The sequence below is a fragment of the Sycon ciliatum genome, chromosome 13 (assembly GCF_964019385.1).
Source record: "Sycon ciliatum chromosome 13, ocSycCili1.1, whole genome shotgun sequence".
Taxonomy (NCBI): domain Eukaryota; kingdom Metazoa; phylum Porifera; class Calcarea; order Leucosolenida; family Sycettidae; genus Sycon; species Sycon ciliatum.
Window position 1 is genome coordinate 24,178,709 of NC_088655.1, and position 20,347 is coordinate 24,199,055.

General features: G+C 48.2%; 1 protein-coding gene and 1 long non-coding RNA gene across 2 annotated transcripts in view; one reads left to right on the forward strand and one right to left on the reverse strand.

Moving 5' to 3' along the window:
* Window positions 1–3,058: 3,058 nt before the first annotated feature.
* LOC135829482 (uncharacterized) lies at window positions 3,059–4,905 on the reverse strand. Its single transcript, XR_010555836.1, has 2 exons — window positions 4,330–4,905; window positions 3,059–3,646 (listed from the first exon to the last, which is right to left on the reverse strand). It is a non-coding gene; the product is annotated as an uncharacterized LOC135829482 (long non-coding RNA).
* Window positions 4,906–5,737: 832 nt separating this feature from the next.
* Window positions 5,738–20,347, forward strand: part of LOC135829961 (uncharacterized) — a 57,147-nt gene continuing 42,537 nt past the window's right edge. The window contains exons 1-4 of the mRNA XM_065342354.1: window positions 5,738–6,075; window positions 15,734–15,844; window positions 17,997–18,228; window positions 19,218–19,417. Of these exons, the coding sequence (XP_065198426.1) occupies window positions 5,976–6,075; window positions 15,734–15,844; window positions 17,997–18,228; window positions 19,218–19,417 (643 nt within the window). The 5' untranslated portion in view covers window positions 5,738–5,975. The remainder of the gene's footprint in view (window positions 6,076–15,733; window positions 15,845–17,996; window positions 18,229–19,217; window positions 19,418–20,347) is intronic.

Genomic DNA, 20,347 nt, shown 5'->3' on the forward strand with positions numbered 1-20,347 from the left:
ATTATTATGTTCACTGTTTAGACTGAGCACAATCAATGATGCCCAATCAATCTTCCCAATGTGTGTTTTGTTCCACATAATTATAACGTCCCATCGCATCAACCCTACTACACGCACATGTCGTCACTCTAGCACGACTTGTGTTATTATTGTTTATTTTGATTCACACGATAAATAGAGCACAATAAACGTTAACTTGACCGAAGGTTAAAGGCGACTGCAGATAGAGGAACACATCGAGTTACAGGTACCGGCATCAATACAGTATCAGAGATAAACAAACAAAAATGAGAGGTACGCAGAAAAAACTCTCGTAAGCCCAAGGGGAAGTGGTTGATGAGGGATGAATGCACTCTCCACGCTCATCTACACTGTTCGTGGAAATGCACACATACATACAATAATATACAACATAGCAATAGCATGCACAGAACCGAACAATTTCATGTTCACACATGCAAGCACAGACCTGAACATTAGTACCAAAAGCCGATACAGACAATATCCCCATACACACAGACGCACACACACACACACACACAATGTCCCATGTATGCGGCCGTGGCGAGAAAATCACGCAAATCTACAAATGCACTGGATGTGAACCCACAGATTTTCTCTTATAGCAACGATAGCGGATCTGATTCTGAATGAAACACACACACAATACAATCATTGAATGCCCATCCGGAGATGATGGCAGGTCCTGAACGAACAGGCAGTGTTCCAGTGATGGGGAACAGAACTTCGAGTGGCGAGTGAGGTATACACACACACACACACACACACGTGCGTGCGCGAGCACACACTAAAGTATTCAGAAATATAATCAACATCGTAGTATTCATTGGTTGGGGAATGGAAAATAGAACATTGCTGTAGGTTATTGTTGTAAGGACCCTGGGAGCACAACAGAAAGGTAAGCAACTTGCTTTGAAGCAAAGAAAGTTATTATTCCACAGATCTCAGAAGGAAGGAACGTTCCAGAATGCTGCTCTGGCAACAGGCGGCCTGCATGTGCGCGACCCCTGCAGTCGGTCCAGCTGCCGGCCTTGCAGTGCTGAAAAGAATGTGCAGTACAGCATGTCACATAGTATCGCAGCCTGGACAAATAGGCGCTGGGAAGTCCTAGTTATGTGCTCACCTACACCACGATGCACAAATTTTCTGAGCTACTTTGGCAACAACTTTGTCCACTTGAGACTCCCATGGGTGAGCCAGTTGTTGAGGGCTGCACCAAGGTGGACGGCAATGACCGCTGATGGCAAGGCAATCCATGACACACAGTCACTAGGGCATCGTCAACATGGCGCTGAGGCTGGATCGATAAAATCAACCCGGCTTTAGGCTGCCGCGGGGTTGACAACGAGGCCGCTGTCTCGAAGCTAGTCAGTCAGCCTGGTCACCGCCATTGACTAACCAGTCGCCACTGCCAGCAGTGGCGGTAGGTTGTGACAAGTGTGGTGCAATATTGTCAGCAAATTCAGTACTCAGGATAAGATGAGTGACAAAGGGAACGTTGTGTTTGATAATATTGAAGTGAACAGGGATGATCACAAACCCTGCGCGTACTCCACCGTGAGTTACAAGAAAATTCCGGACTGGACGACGAGCAAACACCAACCTGCTACATCCAACCAGGCAGATACTATTACGATGGCTGTCAAACCAGGTCAATGCCGACCTACTGCATAATGTCAATGTCAAACAGATCCTGCAGGAGAAGACTGGGGTGTTGGCGTCCAGTCACTGAGTGTACAGACACCAGTCACATTTCTGCGTCTTTTGCAGCATACAGGATAGACTCATCACTGTAAAGTCCACTACTTCGTGATTTTTATTTGTAGAATACATGACAGGCGTATTCAGTGTGCCTCGCAGGACTGCGAGATGCTGCAGAAGACCAGGTTCGACCTTTCTGGACCGCCATTCACCGACGGTGGGCTACACGATGCTGGAGGAACTAGATTCCAGTGAAAACCCAAGATTCCTTTGCTCCTGGACGCTCCGACGTGTTGTGATATCTGCCAGGTGCGCAGTAACTAGTATTTTCATCGCTATAGCGAGGACGACGCCGATCGGCAAACTCTCGCTCACAGCCATCACCAGCCTCTCAAAACCATCACTTGGCATCCCCCAGAGGTATAGGAGAAAGCCAAAACAGCTCTCAACAAACAAAAGCTAAGGAAGATGGAAAGAGAGCATGTCAAAGAGAAGACGAACAGTATGAAGTTCAAATGGTTTTGAACACTCGTACCACCAACTATACCACTTTCAATAAATCGTGACGCCATTTTGTTTTAACATGAATATCGCGGATTTTATGATCAGAAAATTTTTCGATCAGGATCCCTTCTACAAGATGTGTAGTACAGGTGATTTCTGAACTTGATGATATGGAGACCGACCAGTTGTCCTACCAACAACGTGTACCTGCAGGAAATTCACCCAAGGCTATTGCTAATGCTATCCTCTTCAGTGGCTGTTGTTTTTTTAGTAAAAATATGTTCACTTCTCTCAACATATTCCTGCATGGCAGCAAGAAGGTGCGCTATGGAATTCAACGCCACAATCTTCGCCCAGCTGTGGATGAAGCATGGTCAAGTCATGGCAGTACATATACTTGAACCAGATGAGAAATTGAAGTTCATTTGTGATGCGAAGTTTGATAGCCCCAGTGACCGAGTCAAGCGTTGTCTTTTGCCGTGGCACAAATTGCTGAAGAATCCGAGATGTTCTTGGAATTATGCACATGGATACTACCAGAAATAATGGTGGCATGAACCATTGTGGAATGGGACAGCTCACGGAGAATACTGGAATAGCTCAAGTATCTCTAGGCGATTGTAAATCCTGTTCTGGCTGATAGCTTCGGCCTGCTGCGCCCGTCCATGTACAATGATGGGAACATGCATTTCTGTTTTCTACATATTTGCTATCTACTGTACTGTGGTATTACAGTTGCAGGTCTCTTATATAGAAATATGTTCACCCCCCCCCCCCCCACATACCCACATAAATAGGAACTAACAATTTCACTGTTGGACTCGCCGGTGGCTAGAGAGCAAAGGATGAATTTATAGCAAAGAAAAGGACCAGGGAACTACAAGTTACGCTATAATGTCCACGAACTATTTCACTGTATTTGAAATAATTTTGTTTGATACCCTGAGAACTCTGAAACTTTGCAGCACTGTGGATTATATGTGGATACAACATTTATGGAAGGAACACATAGTTCAAATAATTATAGCACTGGATTGTTGAGATTGTGAGCACATTCCAATCAGTACTCTACATATTTATAAGCGGTGGCAATCGTTAGGAATAGGTCGTGCGTTGTCAGAGTGCTCTAGTATATGAGAGAATGTTTTGTTTGTCTAATCGACGGCTCGTTTGAAGCCAGAGTTGTTTGAACTTGCTTCAGTCGACTTGATTCTAGACAGTAGTCGAAGGAGTACTATGAAGTATACACCAGGCGTAGTCTGTAAGCTATCTCGTGAGAATTCTGTCGGTACACATCAGGTATCAGCTTGCAAAGATGGCTCCTCTCTGTTTCTTGAATGTATAGTTGGACTGTAGCTCCAGCGATTCCCTTCTCAGAGCAGGTACCATACCCAATACGGTCAATGCATATTGGACAGACCTGTGTGCACAACAGAAATAGTGCAGAGAAATCTCTCAGCTCATGAACACATCAGTGAAGTTTGAACTGCCGTTGTTTGTGGCCATCAGTATAAACCTATCGACTATAAGAATAATGTGCAAAAAACCCTCTATAACTACAGCTGGGGCCATGGAATTATAAAGCATCTAACTTAGGGAACTGCCAATTCGGGTCGGAGTTGCGTTCGAGGCCTGCAATTCATGATGGCTATCGTATGTTGCATTGACCAGAGATCATATAAAACTTCCATGCCACATTGAAACACGCACTACTTTCGAGTACTTTGGTATCCCCCACCAAATGGGCATTCGTTCTCGGGGTGGCAGGCGTCACCATTCGTTATGCCTGGATCAGATTTCATTGACCCCAACTGTCATGAAGAATCATTTTTACTTCGACTGGATTTCAGTACAAGTTAGTTGTAGAACTGCAGAATAAATTTTGTTGTATTTGGGCAACCATTTCTCTACAAACGCTCTATTTGGAAAATAATTTTTTTATAAAATACATGTCCAAATTCCACATCTACCCAAATCGGAATACTTGATCACGTATTCAGTCCTACACGGAATGTTTAGAAAACGCCAGGGAATAGGAATTTGCTAACGAGAACCGTCCAGGCCAGGGTACTAGCATACGAACAAAACAAGATAAAAACTCACCAGTATACTTGTAGTAATTCATGTCGGTGTAATATTCACGATAAGCAACGAGGCACCCTCCGATTTGGTCAAGCTGCTTTGAAGTCTGGTTGTTCAGGTGATACAAACGGGCTCCCTGTTGTTACTTCCAGCAGCTTCACTCTCCCTGCGACAGCGGCTATCAGCCTCTCTCTCCATCGTCGACAATTATCACAGATTCAACATTCTACATTTATCAGCACTGCACTGGGTGAATATGTCTCGAGACGAATTTAGCGGATCAACAACGCTTTGATGGAGATAAATTCTCCTCTGGAGGACCTTCAGGGTACCTGGAAGGGTATAGAAGACGGGATCGCTCACGGCGTTGGGAGAACATAGCAAACAACCTCTTCTTCGATTGAAAATTGGCCAAAAAGTGTGTGAAATGTATGTGCGCAGATGCATTTCCACTGGCAAGCTAATCCCTCATTACGTCATCAGCGCTCGCTCGGCCGAAATTCAAAAGTCGTCTTCCTGCTCGACTCGATCGCTTCTGGAGACTCGTTCTTGTTCGAGGGGTCTTCTCTTTCACCTACCTTCGTCTTGGCATCGAAAACTCGGCGTCGAAAATGAAGCCGGAGTGCCCCTTTAAGGCTCGGTGCTGTACCTGGTCCAGCTGGTTCAGGGACTGGGACGCACCCAACCATGACAGCGGGCAGTACTCAAGTACTGGGCGGACGAAGCCGCGATACACGGCATGCTTGGCCTTGTAGGCAGAGCCTTCCTCATGAAGCCAAGACGTTGGTGACCACGGACTGCAACTTGTCGAATGTGGGAGTGAAAGGAGAGGCTCCGATTGAAGAGAAACTAACCCTTCAGCTCCTCCACTTCCTCTATGGCCACCCCATTGAAAGTGGCCGGAGGAATCCGATCGGCCAGGGTTGAGTAGAGCTAGCGAAGAGATACGACTGAAAAGTGAAAACGTGCCATGATGCACCTAGGCTACACCACAATGCTCCACACACGGCCAGCGGCAGTGAAGACGCGGATAAGACTGTCAGTGTCAGGACAGGATCTAGGAGTGTCACGCCGTGACGGAGACCATGCATGTGATTGTGATGGTAAACTAACTCAGAGATTCTTGACAGTCATTTCGATCATCATATTCATAAACAGGTACACCATTGTTCTGTGTAGCCTATACTACAGGCTATAGTGTAGCGTCCGCACCAAACAGGTCTCGAGCTGCCGAGCAACACCGTCGACGCGTCAGCATCCGTGTGAATCTGTCACAGGTAAACAGGGAGACCACTACAAAACTCAAACTACATTGTTATTATTTTTGTAGTACAATGTAGAAAGAGCTAGCTGTGACTACGAGTACGAGTATGACCAGATGACGGTTCATTGAATGAAAACTTTGTGTCGCAAAGTCAACACTGACTGACACGACAGCTCAACTGCGAGCTGCATGCAGGTAACTGGTTGTTTTACAAACTCAAGCAGTACTACTACTAGTAGTTGGAGCTGGAAACAGGACGAAGTCGTGTGCTTGGCGACTGGATAATACTCACTGGTACAGGAGAATGTGCCTCGCCACGTTCTGCGGAGTTACCCGCCCAGCTCGCACCGTTCCGAGAGTAGCGAAGATAATAATAATAATTATCCCGACAGAAGATTGAACAATGGATGTCTTGCGGAGCGGCGTCGCTGGGACTGCCGCCATAGTCGCTATTTTCCTGTGGAGCTTAGCAAGTGCCCCAGGACCTCCCGACTCGATGCGAGGTGAGCACTAGCCGGTTTTACCGTATTCAGGCGCATAAACGGGCACGTACTTCGAATGCAAGGGCACCTCAACATAATACAGCATGAAAAAAACTCAAGGCCCAAGAGTGTATTTTGAAGACTTGAATAGCAATGAATAAGGGCGCGTTCGAATTGTCACTCTTTGACTTTTCGAGAAGTTTCGTTTTTCTGAAGAGGTGGTGTAACCGTTTGAAGGTATTCTTGGAAAAGACAATGCTTGCTCAAGGCGACACAACTGATAAAGGGCCTAAGGTGATAACGCGAGTGCTGACAGGATAGGGAAAGGTGCAAGATACAGAGCTAGAGGGCAGATAAGGTTAGCGCTAACAGGGAACTGTTACACCATCCCTCCCTCCTAAGCGAGGCACAGGTGCCTCCAGGGAGTCGAGGAATATGTGGAAAGGGAATAATCAAATGAAATCGTGTCAACCCAACAACGCTCATCTAATTGAAGCACTGTGCAAGGTAACCAAGGACAGTCAGGCGAGTGAAGATAGCGGAAATAGGGAAAATCTAAAACAGGAGGGGAATGGATTGCTTAACACAACAAGGATCAAGTGGGAATTCTCAAGGTACACGTGCAATTGAATTTGAGCGAGTTGCATTTCGCGGTAACCATAGTGTCACTAACATGCCCTGGACGCCCTGTAACGCCTCAGAGCAACTATCGGCCTACTGGCCTCGTCCAGCAAGTTCCCTTCTGGCTCCCAGGTGGCTTCGTCGTCTGGGTACCCTTGCCACTTGACAAGGTACTGAGTCTGATGCCTTCGCTGTCGATCGTCAAGAATCTTCTCCACCATGTATCTGGTCTGACCGTGCAAGTCAGTGAACGGTGGCGGGGGTGGCTGCCGCCTGCCGGGAATAGTATTCTGCTCATACCGGCGCAGAGCAGTGACATTGAAGACAGGGTGGCACAGAATAGCGCTGGGTAGATCCAGCTGATAGGCGTTGGGTCCGATCTTCTTGATGATTGGGTAGGGCCCGAACGACTTAGGGCGTAGCTTCTGTGAAGGCTGATCCCGGGCTTCTGCGGTTGTTAGGAAATCCTTGTACACCACCACCATGTCGCCAACCTTCAGGTTGCTGGGCACCCTTCCCCTGTCTGCATACTGAGCTTGTCTAGCCTGAGCGGCAATCATGGCGTCCTTTGCCAACTTGACGGCATCCGCCCGATCCTGGATCCAGTCTGGGGCACTCCCTCCTCCCCTCCGTGCCAGGAAATCTGGTGGGTGATTAAGTCCATAATTTAGATAAAACGGCGTGCTAGAAGTGGAAGACTGATATGAACTATTAATTGCAAATTCGCAAAGAGGCAGAAGCTTGTCCCAATTATCTTGTTTGTGGTTAACAAACGCTCTAAGCACATCCTCAATTACTCTATTCATTCTCTCAGTCTGCCCATCGGTCTGTGGGTGATTGGCAGTACTAAACGACAAGGTGGTACCTAATTGATGAAACAATTCCCGGAAAAATTCAGAAGTAAATCTTGGGTCCCGATCACAAACAATAGTGGAACTCAAACCGTGTAATCTAAACACATTCTGGAGATACAAATCAGCAGAACCCTTAGCGTCAATTTTGGAAGTCGTGGGGACTAAATCAGGGCCGTAGCAGGCGGTCCGGCAGGTCCGGCAGCTGCCGGACCAATATTCGGCCAAAAAAAAAAGAAAAAAAAAAAGGGGGGGCTCACCCATGTGAGCAGCTCAGGATGTCCACCCATGAGGATGGTGTGTGCAATAAGTAGTATAGAGGTATTACATAGTAGTGCCAGTAGTAGACCTACAAGTACATGTCATCAGGAGTATGACCCTGCTGAAGGTCATGAGGACAGTCATGCCTGTGAATGTTCCTACACTGTACTTCCTGAAACGTGTTCGGATTCTTTTCTTCCTCCAATTCTTTCTAGATAGGATTTGTACCAAAGATATTCCATTGCAATACCCTTTTTCCTCCTCCAAAGGTACATTTTGGTTCTTTTACCACATGCATTTAGATACTGTTGCTATACCTTCACAGGCTTCAACATGTTCTGTTTGGACGGACACAACATGCTGATGCCCTTTTTCCTGACTCATGCAGAACGTCCTTCTTCCTTTTCTAGCCCTATGTCACTCTACATGGTCACGATTACATGCATGTACATGTACAATGTATGTCATGTACATGTACCGGCATATGTATGAGTATGTGTGTGTGTGGGGGGGGGGGGGGGGGGAGCATCAAGTCGGATCTTGCCGGACCAACCAAAATGGGGCTGCTACGGGCCTGTAAATGGACACATTTTGTAAGCCGGTCAACAAATGTATAAATTGCATCAAAGCCCTGAGGGGTCTGGGGTAAGCCAACGATAAAGTCCATGGAAATATCTTTCCAGGGGGTGTCTGGTACTGGGAGCGATTGCAGCAAACCGGATCTAAGCAACCCACCCTTAGTGCGCTGACATATGCCGCAAGATTTAACAAATTTCTTCACGTCAAGGCCCATCTTGGGCCAATAGAAGAATTGAGTCCAGGGTATATTCTAGGACGAATTTCCAACCGGTTACGGTCGAATGAAGAGTCCCGGAATATTTTTTCAAAATACAACCCAAATATGGCACTCGACAGCAATTTAACAGATTTTTTGGTGCTAGAGTGTCGCAAAGATATAAGCAGAGGAAACTCGTGACCCTAGTACCAGCCCACGCGGCTTCGCTGGAAGTATCCGTCCAGAAAAAAAGCGTTTGACCATTCACAGCTCCATTCACCCACAGAAAAGTACGGGCGGTTGGAACTGATTTGTAACTTTTCAACCGGTCGCCAACAATTTCAACCGGTCGAAAACCGGTTGGGGCGGTTCTAGAAAATTCCCTGTTGACGAAGCCGGAAATATGTACGATCCCGTCCCTGATGGCCTGCCGTAACACAGTCGTGGTACTCCTGCAGGAGCTGAAGCCTTACTGCACACTTGGGTACACACAAGCAATTGTTTGGAGCTGCACTCAGGTATAGGTACCTGGACTCTTCATCCCAATAGTACCGCTCGTGTAGATTATCAGAGGAATCGCCGCGCAGCCGCTGAATTATTGGGGAAAGCTGCTCGTCATTCTGATATGCTTCCGAAATCATCTCAGCAACACTATCACTCAGTTCCAAAGCAAACTCAATTGTATTCAAATGGGGTGCTGGTAGGATGGGTGGGCAATCCTTTTCCTCAACTACATTGCCAATTGCTGACCCGCGCAGATCAGGGCGGCGGGATAAGGCATCAGCGATATTTTCCTTGCCGGGTTTGTGATTAACTGTGAAGTCATAGTCTGCAAGAAATTCAACCTATCTAGCTTCGCGCTTAGTGAGATTGGCTTTTGTGCTCAAGTAGACTACGGCCATGCTGTCACTGAACACTTCAAAATGCTGGAATAGATAAATTCTCCAGGATCGCAGTGCAAACACCACCGCCAGGGTTTCGCGTTCTGCAGCAGTGTAATTTCGCTCCGCTTGTGACAGCTTACGACTGGCATATGCCACAGGATGCCAAGCACTATCGCTTTCCCCCTGTTGGAGAAGGACGCCTGCTATTGCAAAATCACTTGCGTCTGTTGCAACTCTGAAAGGCTTCTGCACGCTTGCTAGTTTCAACAGCGGTGCACTCAACAAGGCCTGTCTCAGGGATTCGAATGCATGCTGACCGGGGCCACTCCATTCGAACCTGGCATGTTTGCCAGTGATCTCCTCTAATGGCCGCGATATAGTAGAGTAGTGCTCAATAAATCTTCTAAAGTAGTTCGCGAAACCAAGGAACTGTCTCACCTCCGTAACTGTCGTCGGTGGCTGCCATTTCCTCACTGCTTTAAGCTTCTTTGGATCTGGAGCGATACATTCACCGTCGATGCGATGCCCTAGAAACAGAACATCCTTGACACCAAACTCACATTTCGACTGCTTACAGAATAGCCTATTTTTCCGGAGCGTCTCAAGAACTGTCTGGATATGTTCAAGATGATCTTGCCAGGATTTGCTGAAGATAAGAATATCATCCAGAAACACTACCACAAACCGCCGTAAGTACGGTTGGAGAATACTGTTCATCAGTGACTGAAACGTGGCAGGGGCGTTAGTTAATCCAAAGCCCATGACCCGGAACTGGAAATGACCGAAGGGAGTATTGATAGCCGTCTTAGGTACATCTTCCTGACGGATCCTAAGCTGATTGTATCCCGAGCGTAAATCCAGCTTACTGAAGTATGAGCTACCTTGAATGGTATCAAACAGGTCATCAATGTTTGGGAGGCAAGCTTTGTTTTTGATGGTGATCCTGTTCAAATTCCGCCAATCACAAACCATGCGCAATGAGCCATCAGACTTTTTAACGAAAAAGACTGGGGCACCGTATGGTGACTTGCTGGGTTCGATGAAGCCCTTGCGGAGGAGTTCCGTGAGCTGGGCTTGCAATTCATCCATCTCGGGTTTGGGGAGACGGTAGGCAGCCCGTGATGGAGGAACGGCACCCTCCTCAGTCACAATCTCATGGTCGACATCCCTCTCTGGCGGAAGCTCGGTCGGCAGGTCGTCTGGAAAGATGTCCGAGTACCGCCGCAGAAGGTTAGCCAGCTGCTCTTGATGATCTGGGTGTTGTCTGGCGGCTGATGGCTTGCTGTCCTCCTCCTCGTCGTCAGTAGCGTTGACCCACGCCAGGATTCCCTGCGCGCCTTTCCTCAACTTGCGGCGAGCCTGGGAACCAGATATGAGCATGCTCTCAATTGGCGGCGACTCCTGATGCTCCGTATCACTATTTTGGCCGGAAGGGGGTTTAGCAACGAGCGGCTCTCCGTTCAGTTTGACTTCGTTGGTCTGAAAGTTGATATCCGGATTGTGTCTGGTCAGCCATGGCTTGCCCAGGATAGCATCATAGCGGCTCAACGGAAAAACTGTGAAAGATTGGGTGTCGCTGAAGTCTTTCACGATAACCTTTACCGGACCGGTCCTCTGCAGTCCTGATGATGTCGATGAGCCATCAGCCAGGGTTACCTTCAGTGTTTCGTCCTTGCTCTCCGTAACAAGTCCGTTTCTTTGCACGAAAGCTTCCGATATGAAGTCGTGCGTCGATCCCGAGTCAATAAGCATAATTGCCCGGCGGCCGTTGATCCTGCCCTCAACACGGAGAAGGTCATGCTCCAAAGGAAGCTCCGTGTCCTGTACTGCGATATCAACGTTGCTGACATGGGATTCCTGTTCGGCAACATCTTCCGAATCAGCTTGCAGCGTCGGTTCATCCAGCTCTAGTACGCTGTAACGGTTGCGTATGTCAACCGGGTAATCGTTGGGTGCTTTCCGCTTGGTCGCCAGCGAGCGCACGCCATTCTTCGATGGCGACCAGCATTTGGGTGTTGATTGCTGGGACAATCCCGAGCTAGGTGACCTGGCTTCCGACAAGCAAAGCATCCACCCTGCCGACTCAGTTGACGCCTCTCCTCCGGTGTTAGCCTTTGGGGTCGTACGGGCTGACTTCGGTGCTGAATCGGGTTCGGCTGTTGGTCCGCCGTTTGCGCTGACCTGATCGCTTGGCTCAGATCAGTGGCGTGCTCTCGCAGCACCCGGGTCTTGACAGATGGGTGCAGTCCATTTACGAACAGCAGTCCTCGGGTCAGCTCGTCGATCTCAGGCACTTGTAGGCTTAGGCGTGAGAACTCGGTGACATAGCTCTCCAAGCTTGAGTGCTGCCTGACAGCGAAGAGATCCAGTCGCACCCGCTCTTGATGATGCAACGGACCGTACACCTTGGCGAGGGCTTCACGCAGCGCTGGCCACGTCGAGAACTCCACACCCGTATCCAACGATGCGATGAGCCATAGCTTGGCGTTGCCGCTCAGGAAGCCCGCTGCGTAATCCACCATCACGGATGAGTCGGTGATTCCCAGTGACCGAATCGCCAGCTCAATGGAGAAAGCCCACTCCTTGAACTGCGAGGGCTTGCCATCGAAGATCGGCGGCTCCTTAGTGTGCCGAGGCTTCCCGGACGAATGAGCGGGCGGCACAGGGAGCGGTTGTTGTCGGTTGCTCAGACGGGCGCTGACTTGGCAACTGGCTTCACGGACCTCGCTGGCCAACCTGAATAGCAACACAGAAAGAACAAGGATCGCCACGACACTGGCGAGCTCCAAGAACACCATGTCAACCATCCTTTGCTACCAGTGTAACCGTTTGAAGGTATTCTTGGAAAAGACAATGCTTGCTCAAGGCAACACAACTGATAGGGAGTGCTGACAGGATAGGGAAAGGTGCAAGATACAGAGCTAGAGGGCAGAGGGCTAGAGGGCAGATAAGGTTAGCGCTAACAGGGAACTGTTACAGGTGGCCTCATTGGCCTCTTCAGAAAAACGAAGCTCCTCGAAACTCCACAACCTCATCCGATGGGAGAGGTGGATTAGTTTCGAAGAGTTTGGAATAGCTACGTCACGTAGTACGTGGAGATGGTCGATCTGATCGGACGTCATCATCGCCATGACAATTCCACTGAAAACTCTAGAATGATAGAAACCGTTCTAATGGGACACTTCAACTAATCTCTTTTAAAAACTTATTCGAACAGTTGATGAAGACAATTCGAACGCCCCCTAAATAAATGTATTGAAAGAGCCATGCCCTTGTCTCCGGAACATTTGTTTCCTCGCGAAATAGAAAAACCCATTTTTCGCATATACATGTAAGGACATGCACTTGTATGGGGGTAGGGTGTTCGGTGCCTCGAACCCAGACCGCCTTTGAGTGGAAACAGGGGTCCATGGTACAATCGTACATCACTGTGCTTCTTGCCTTGGCAAGGTAAAAAATTTAGCAACTCAGGACGAGTTGGTTTCTTTGTTCGAGAGAGGAGATGTGTCTGCTGTTGAGACCGTAAGTCCCGTTTCCACACGGCGAATTTTGGCAATGTTACGCCCTGCGTAATATCAGGGTATCGATTCCGGCCTGTTCTGGGCCGGTCGCAACGCCGGCCACCATTCCATCGTCTTTAGCGTCGAAAAACTACGCAGTGTGTGAAATTTGGAGGCTGTACGATGCTGTCTTCTTATTCCAAGAGCCATCGATTTGTGCTACATGTGCTGGGCTCGAGGGTCGGCGGAGCAGTCGAACTTTCGGGAATGTTATTATATAAAACCGAAGGTCAGGAAGAAGTAATCGAACTGAGATGTTCTGGCATCGGCCGTATTGGGTGAAGAAAGTAGCTGGTCCGAACGTCGAAGCTCGCGCTTCCTGCTGACCGACTAGACACTTTGATAGCAACGACTGTTTCTGGTGAACGAAATGCCTGTGGAACCTTCGACTCGGCAAACCTGCACGAAAGCACCACCCTCTCCTTGATAAGCAGTGATTCGGGGAATTCACTCCAGTCGGCAAGAAGGTCGAGCTCTCGCGTTTGGAGCAGCCCATGTTTTCACCTATTACAGGTTTCTTGTGTGCTCCAGACGCAGTCGTGAGTCATGCATTTGTCAAGTCAGTCGGCAGAAGGCGCAAGCTCCGACGTGATCCAATCGAGAGCTGTTTTCGGATTCTTGCTCAACATCTTATTCATTAGGCCGCACCGAAAAAGTCTCCTGTTTCGGGTAACATGGCCAGAAAAATACCGGTCGGTCGGCCGCATTGTTTTTGCTGAAAGTATTAATTTTTATAATTTGATGCATACCAGATCTGGTATGCACATGTGTACAGCACACAGCTAGCCGAGGTGCAAAAAGTGTGGTCGGTATACCGTATTTCCGCGCATATAGAGCCATGGTGTTATAGGTGAAACATCGCTGTTTTGGATCAAATCTTTGGAGAAAATAGCCCCGGTTTTAACGCCATGGCGCTCAAAGTGAGAGACGCGTACATGCAACAAAATCAGCAGAGTATGAACTTCGAGTACTCGTACGGTGCAGTTGGACATTTACGTCGAGCATCCATGTACTTTCAATTTCCCTGAAAATTTCAAATTGTGAACCTATTGTGTACAGGGTGGCATACAAACTTGTGTGAGGGTGCGATGGCGGTATGGCATGTGACAGTCGGGATGGGTACATGCAGAGAGAATCACCGCTACTGTAGGTTCACTGAAAGAATTGAACTCACCTTTAACGCCAGATGCAACTTCCTCCACATTGAATTTTGTTCACTTATAACGCCATGGCTTTATAAGTGAGGTTGGCCTTATATTTGGATATAACGCCATGGCTTTATATGAGCGGAAATACGGTAAAAGCAGGCACACACTGCTATGTACATGTCATGAACATAGCATTCTTAATCAAAAAGACAACAGCTCGATTGTTTTTTAACAGCTCGATCAGACCGCCAGGAACAGCCAAACTGGTCATACTCAGACACCGAGCAGAGCAAAGCTCCGAGACGTTGCGCATCAACGCATCGCTCAGCGGACGTCGCGGGCCAGGAACTACAACTTCCTGTTGCTCCAACGTAAAGGAAAACAATGGCCCGGGTCCGAAGTGGAACATTGTCACTCTTGTCAACATTGTCACTCTTGTCAACATTGTCACTCTTGTCAACATTGTCACTCTTGTCAACGTTGTCACTCTTGTCAACATTGTCACTCTTGTCGGCACCGTTGCGGCTTGACCCGGTTTCGGCGGAGGAAGCAAACACTGCTTTGAAGCGAGTGACGCCTCCTGGACTAAGAGTTTCTACCTATCCTCTGGGACTCATGCCGCTGTTGACGACGGTCCGGCCGCCGTCAACTATAGCGACGGAAACTGCAGGCAGAATCACGGCCACTTAAGTTTCTAAACTAAAACCGCGCTTGTCTTACTTTTCTGTTCCCCTTTCTTTCTTTTTCTTTCTCCCCTCTAGCTCTATTACCGTCATGGCTGGCTATCGCCCACATCACCTTTTCATTGGCTAGTGCAACGTGATTGTGAATATGTAAAAACAAATTTAAAAAACAGATCACTGTCGACAACGTTGCACTTGGCAACTACAACCACCCTGCAACAAGTCCGACTCGATCGAGTCAACTCGAAACATGGGACAGAAATGTCTAGCCGAAGCCAAGAAGGAAGAGTCTTGGGCCTGAAACATCGCAAACTGCGCGCGTGTACATGCGTTGAATGCGCATATAAAATGTATCGGTACGCATGAATGTATACAAAAGAAAAGAAAACGGCCAGCGCTCGAAACATCGGTCGGTCGGGTTACCCGAAACAACGGCCTTTTTCGGTGCGGCCTTCACATTAATTTACGCATGCTACGTTAGTTGCCCATAGCAACCAGGAAAGTAAGCGGCCAGTGCAGGTTGTGAAAAGTCGGAAAGAGTTTTTGAATTGCTTTTATATAGCTGGCCTTTCCATCATATCCAAAGTATTGACTACGTACAGTTGCGTTTGATGAATCCGACCCAAATCGCATACTTCTATGGCGCCCTAAACTTGCACGGCCCTTGCTGCCCTGGAATGGTGGCACGAATGCGGCTGGACATACACATGTACAAATACAATGATGTAATCGGAACTGGTCCAAGGCGCCAGCATTGCAGGTTTCGGTAGGATTTCAGTGAGCGCAACTGTACGTTTTCTTTGTCGGCCAGTCTTCTGCAGTAGCAGCTGTCTCCCGTCGCGTGTACATTCTGATTAGAGCTTTGTGTATTGGGTGCTGGGTCTCTTTTGGTGCAGCGAGAAATCCGTCCGATGTTGGGTGGCGTGACTTCCTCTCCTGGTACGAGGAAGAGACAGCGTTCACGGCACTGCACGGCCCGTGGTGGTATAGGGGCCGGGAGCCAAAAGGTGGGTATGCCATCTACCGTAAACTGCCTATTGCTCACTAGTTAACGTTCGCTAATTTTGCAAGAAGAGCATAACGCGAATATTATCCATTGTGAAATCAAACACAAGCAGTGAGTAACCATGAATGCGTGTGCTGACAATAGGCTTGCAAATGAAAAATGAACAAACAAGAGAAAGAAAGAAGGAAGTACAAAGTGATAACACATAAGGTGAAATGTACTGCTGTTACATGTATGTGTTATCACTTTGTCCTTCCTCCTTTCTTTCTCTTGTTTGTTCATTTTTCAGTTGCAAGTTTATTGCAAGCAGTGAGTGCGATTTGTCATGTGTGCGGACACGGTGCTCCATGAACATTTGCCATTGTGAGCTCGCTGGCTCTGAGAGATCGCGAAAATTTGGTGACGCGAATATTGGGCGGTTTATGTATAGCGTACAAGGAGAATCACTCACAGTCAAAAACTTTGTTTCGACACCGAAGCAATTACCTCAAATACACATACATTACAGTGCAGGAAAACTCACCGCAAGTTGTTATATTTCTGCTACACAGTTGGCTACCGTATCTACTACAGACATTTTCGGTGGTGTAATGGTTTCGATATTGTCCGAAATCGGCGGTTCGGTGGAGGAAAATTGTGGTAAATCCTTCTTCCAGGTATGTGTACTAGCACTAGTACCGACATTTTCGGTGAGCTTTAATTTCGGTGAAAAATTCGGCACCGAAGTTACCGAAAAGAAAACACCACTGAAAATTTCTGCTTTTACAGTAGTGCAGTCGTCGCGAAAAAATCCCGCCAATGCTAAGCTAGCTGCACGGTACATGATTCCTGGGCTGCAAGGTACATGATTCCTGGGCTGCATGGTACATGATTCCTGGGCTGCATGCACTAACACTACTAGCCAATACCGGTAGCGTACTGCACATGCAGTGGCTATGCCCTGCTGCCTGTCGGGGCCTGCCGGGGCCTGCTTGCTGGCTTACACTCAGTACAGTGCTCGACTGCAGACTGTTCAGTGCTGTGCGGGTCGGTCTACAGTAAATACATGCATGCCACCGTGCCACCATGCCATGCCATCATGCCATCATGCCACCATGCCATCATGACATCATGCCATCATGCCATCATGACATCATGACATCATGCCATCATGCCACCATGACATCATGACATCATGCCATAATGCCACCATGCCGTCATGCCATCATGCCACCATGCCGTCATGCCACCATGCCACCATGCCATCATGCCACCATGCCATCATGCCACCATGCCACCATGCCATCATGCCACCATGCCACCATGCCATCATGCCATCATGCCATCATGCCATCACGGAGCACCGTCGCCAGTATACACGCATACCATACTCCTCGTTCTTAGTAGGAACCGGAGGTGTTTTCTCTGGTGAGAAGGCAGAATTGCCTGTGCTCTAAACAAATTTAAATAATAGAAACCAACCAACCCTGTAACCATGCTATCGGGGCAGCGACAGGATTTTCTTGGCAACGTTCGGATTTGACTGTCGTTGTTGTTTAACCTTGCCAAGAGCCTACCCGGCCTTATGAGTCTGTGATGGTCTGGAAGTGCAGGTGAGGATGCCACTCGAGAATGTTATGTTTAAATCCGCACCGGGGCATCACATCAATGTTGCACGTTTCACCAGGGCAGGGTCTCTCTTCGTGTTGGGACGAATGTTCCTTATGAGAAAAGAATCCTTCTGCTTCAAACGAACGAACGTTCTAACCTTCTATTGAAGTGCTGCACACAAAGTTGTCGCATAGGTTGTCACAAAGTTGTCGCATAGGCCAAAAATTACGAAGCAACAGTGAGCGAGGAGATTCGAGATACCACGGATGCGTGCCTCAGATCAAGGACAATTCTATAGAACGCGAGTCGTCACCAATGTGTGACATGACACGTGTACACAACTTCGACCAGAGCACACATGCGTGTAAAAAGAGTCTATAGGTCCGAGTAACATTTGTACACGAAGGTTCCTTTTGAATTGAGCATTCTTCTTTTGAATTCGAAAACGAAGATCATTCGAACCTTCGAACCTTCTTCCCAAAACGAGCCGATTCTCTCTCTCTCTCTCTATCTCCCTCTCTCTCTGTCTCTCTCTCTCTCTCCATTGTCTCATTTCTGTTCAGGGAGTGGTGATCTCAAGGAGGACGACTCGGACAGCGGATACCGCGGGGTTGTGTCGGCTTACCTGCCGTACCCGAACGCCATGAATTCTTTACTCATATCACCGGCGCTCCTGACCAGTCCCGTGTACTTCGCCGCGTTCAGGGACGAGTGTATGCAAGTGGAATATCGCTTCCAGAACGTGTCCGCAGGCGCGTGGATTCGCATCGAAACGCAGCTGTCCAGTGGCATCGTGTACGTAGATATCGTTGGGCACTCGTACGTGTGCTGTGTACAGAATGATGTTCATCTGTAATATTATATTTTTGCTAGTGCTGAAACGATTACGTTTTTTCCTAAGTGGCTTAGCCGATACCATAACGATCGGTTTATCGGCTAAACGATTATTATTGTAAGTACATCAGTACATGTACATTCTGTGAATTTCAAAAAAAATTACGAGTCCAACATCGCCGACTGAAAGCGGGCGCATAGATCCGATGATCCCGCAACAAGTCCGTCAGCCGTTCGGACTGACCAGGCGAATACAGACAAGACAGAGGCGACGCACTGGTTGCAACCCAAGAGTTTCCTTGATGTGCGTATAGAAGACGGGTCCTTAGTTTACTGTTAAATCCATTATTCTAACGAGGCGCATATAATTATATAACGATTTCCCAAAATTGACTAGTTTACGTGTACCAAAGGTAACGATTCTCACTCATTCTCAACGCTCAGTAGGACAGTATACCGTAAAAGCCCCTGTATACGCCCACTCGAAATTACGCCCACCCTCCGTGTACACGCCCAGTCAGGAGAAGACAACACTTTTGTTTCGAAATAGCGCCCATGCCCATGTATACGCCCAGGTATGCCGGCAACACCAGTACATGTACAGGTACTGATACCCAATACTTACTGCTATCCCTATTCCAAGTATACTCCCGGTTCCAAAATAACGCCCGTGCCCTTGTATACGCCCAGGAAATCGAGGCTGCTATTCTATACGCCCGGGGGCCTATACACGGGCTTTTACGGTATGTATCGATTTCTGTATAACGATTTCTATTTTAACGACAGATGTCTCCTCGTTAACTCGTTAGAGTTAGCACTTCGTTATAATTATAGCAATGAAAAATTTGTTGTCTCCTCGTCGCTTTTTAAATGCTTCGTTATATGTGTGGCTTTCACAGTATCCGTGATTTTTTCTTCTTTTCTCGTGACGTTCCGCTGCACTGCCACAGGACAAATTACCGACAAGTGACGGCTGCTGGCGAAGACTCGCAGCAGCAGCAAGGTGTGTGGCGCATCACCGAGCCCATTACCTTGCCCACGGAGTCGGAGTGGCAAATCCGATTATCCGCATCGGGCTACGGTTACTCCGAGTACCAGGCTCACTCTCTAGTCCATGTGGGCGATATCCGTTTCAAGCGCTGCTCGTATAGTAAGTTGCACGCGTCCAGGACCGGTCGAAGCAGTTTTTGACTGGTCCTGCCATACCGTAGGCTCTTGCGTGCCTGCTTGTAGTGCTGTGTTAATATCATATCTGTCTGTGTGACGTCCTGAGGTCGGGAGTGGAGGGGGGGGGGGGATGTATATAGCATAAAGTACCATTGATCCCCCCACGCCATGTCGCTTCCGAGCTGGGTTTTTCGGCAGGGGGCGGGAATTATATCAAGGCTGTCAAGTGCAGTACGATGTACAACGACGTGGAAGTTCGGACTCGATGTGCTGGATTGTGCGCATTTTCATCCTGCACTCGCACATATTGTGTACAGCAGTGCATGCGTCAGTTCAACATCGTATTTTGTTGTATACGCCAGCGTTGCTTCCCAGGCAGAAAGTCGACAGGGGGCGGCAATTAGAGAGGGGGCGGATCAACGGGCATTTTACGGTACTACTCCCTGCAGGCCAGGGGGCAGGGAGAGGGAGGGGGAGGGGAGGGTGTCCACGTGTGGCGCTCTGTGCGCGTAACCCCCGTGTACTTTCACGTTACCTTGTAATCTTGTACCGTGCAGCCCCCTTTGCCACCAACACCATAGTACAGCGGAGATTGGATATAACGACCTTGCCTGGATATAACGACCTTGCCTGGATATAACGACAAATCGAGTTTATAATCGTAGCGACAAAGTCTGCTGCCCAGGTCGTTTAGCAAGTCCTTTCTGTACATTATAGATCGGGTATAACGACCTCGAAAATAACGACAGATCAAATTTACTGACACTTTTTTGGTGCCCGAAGACCTGAAATACATCGAGTATAACGACTTTTCACTCACGAAGCAACTGTTCAGTACATGGGGCAGTGGTCTACCACGTTCTACATGCAGTGTCTGCGTACCGTTCTTGCAAGGTTAGACACCTGGCAAAAG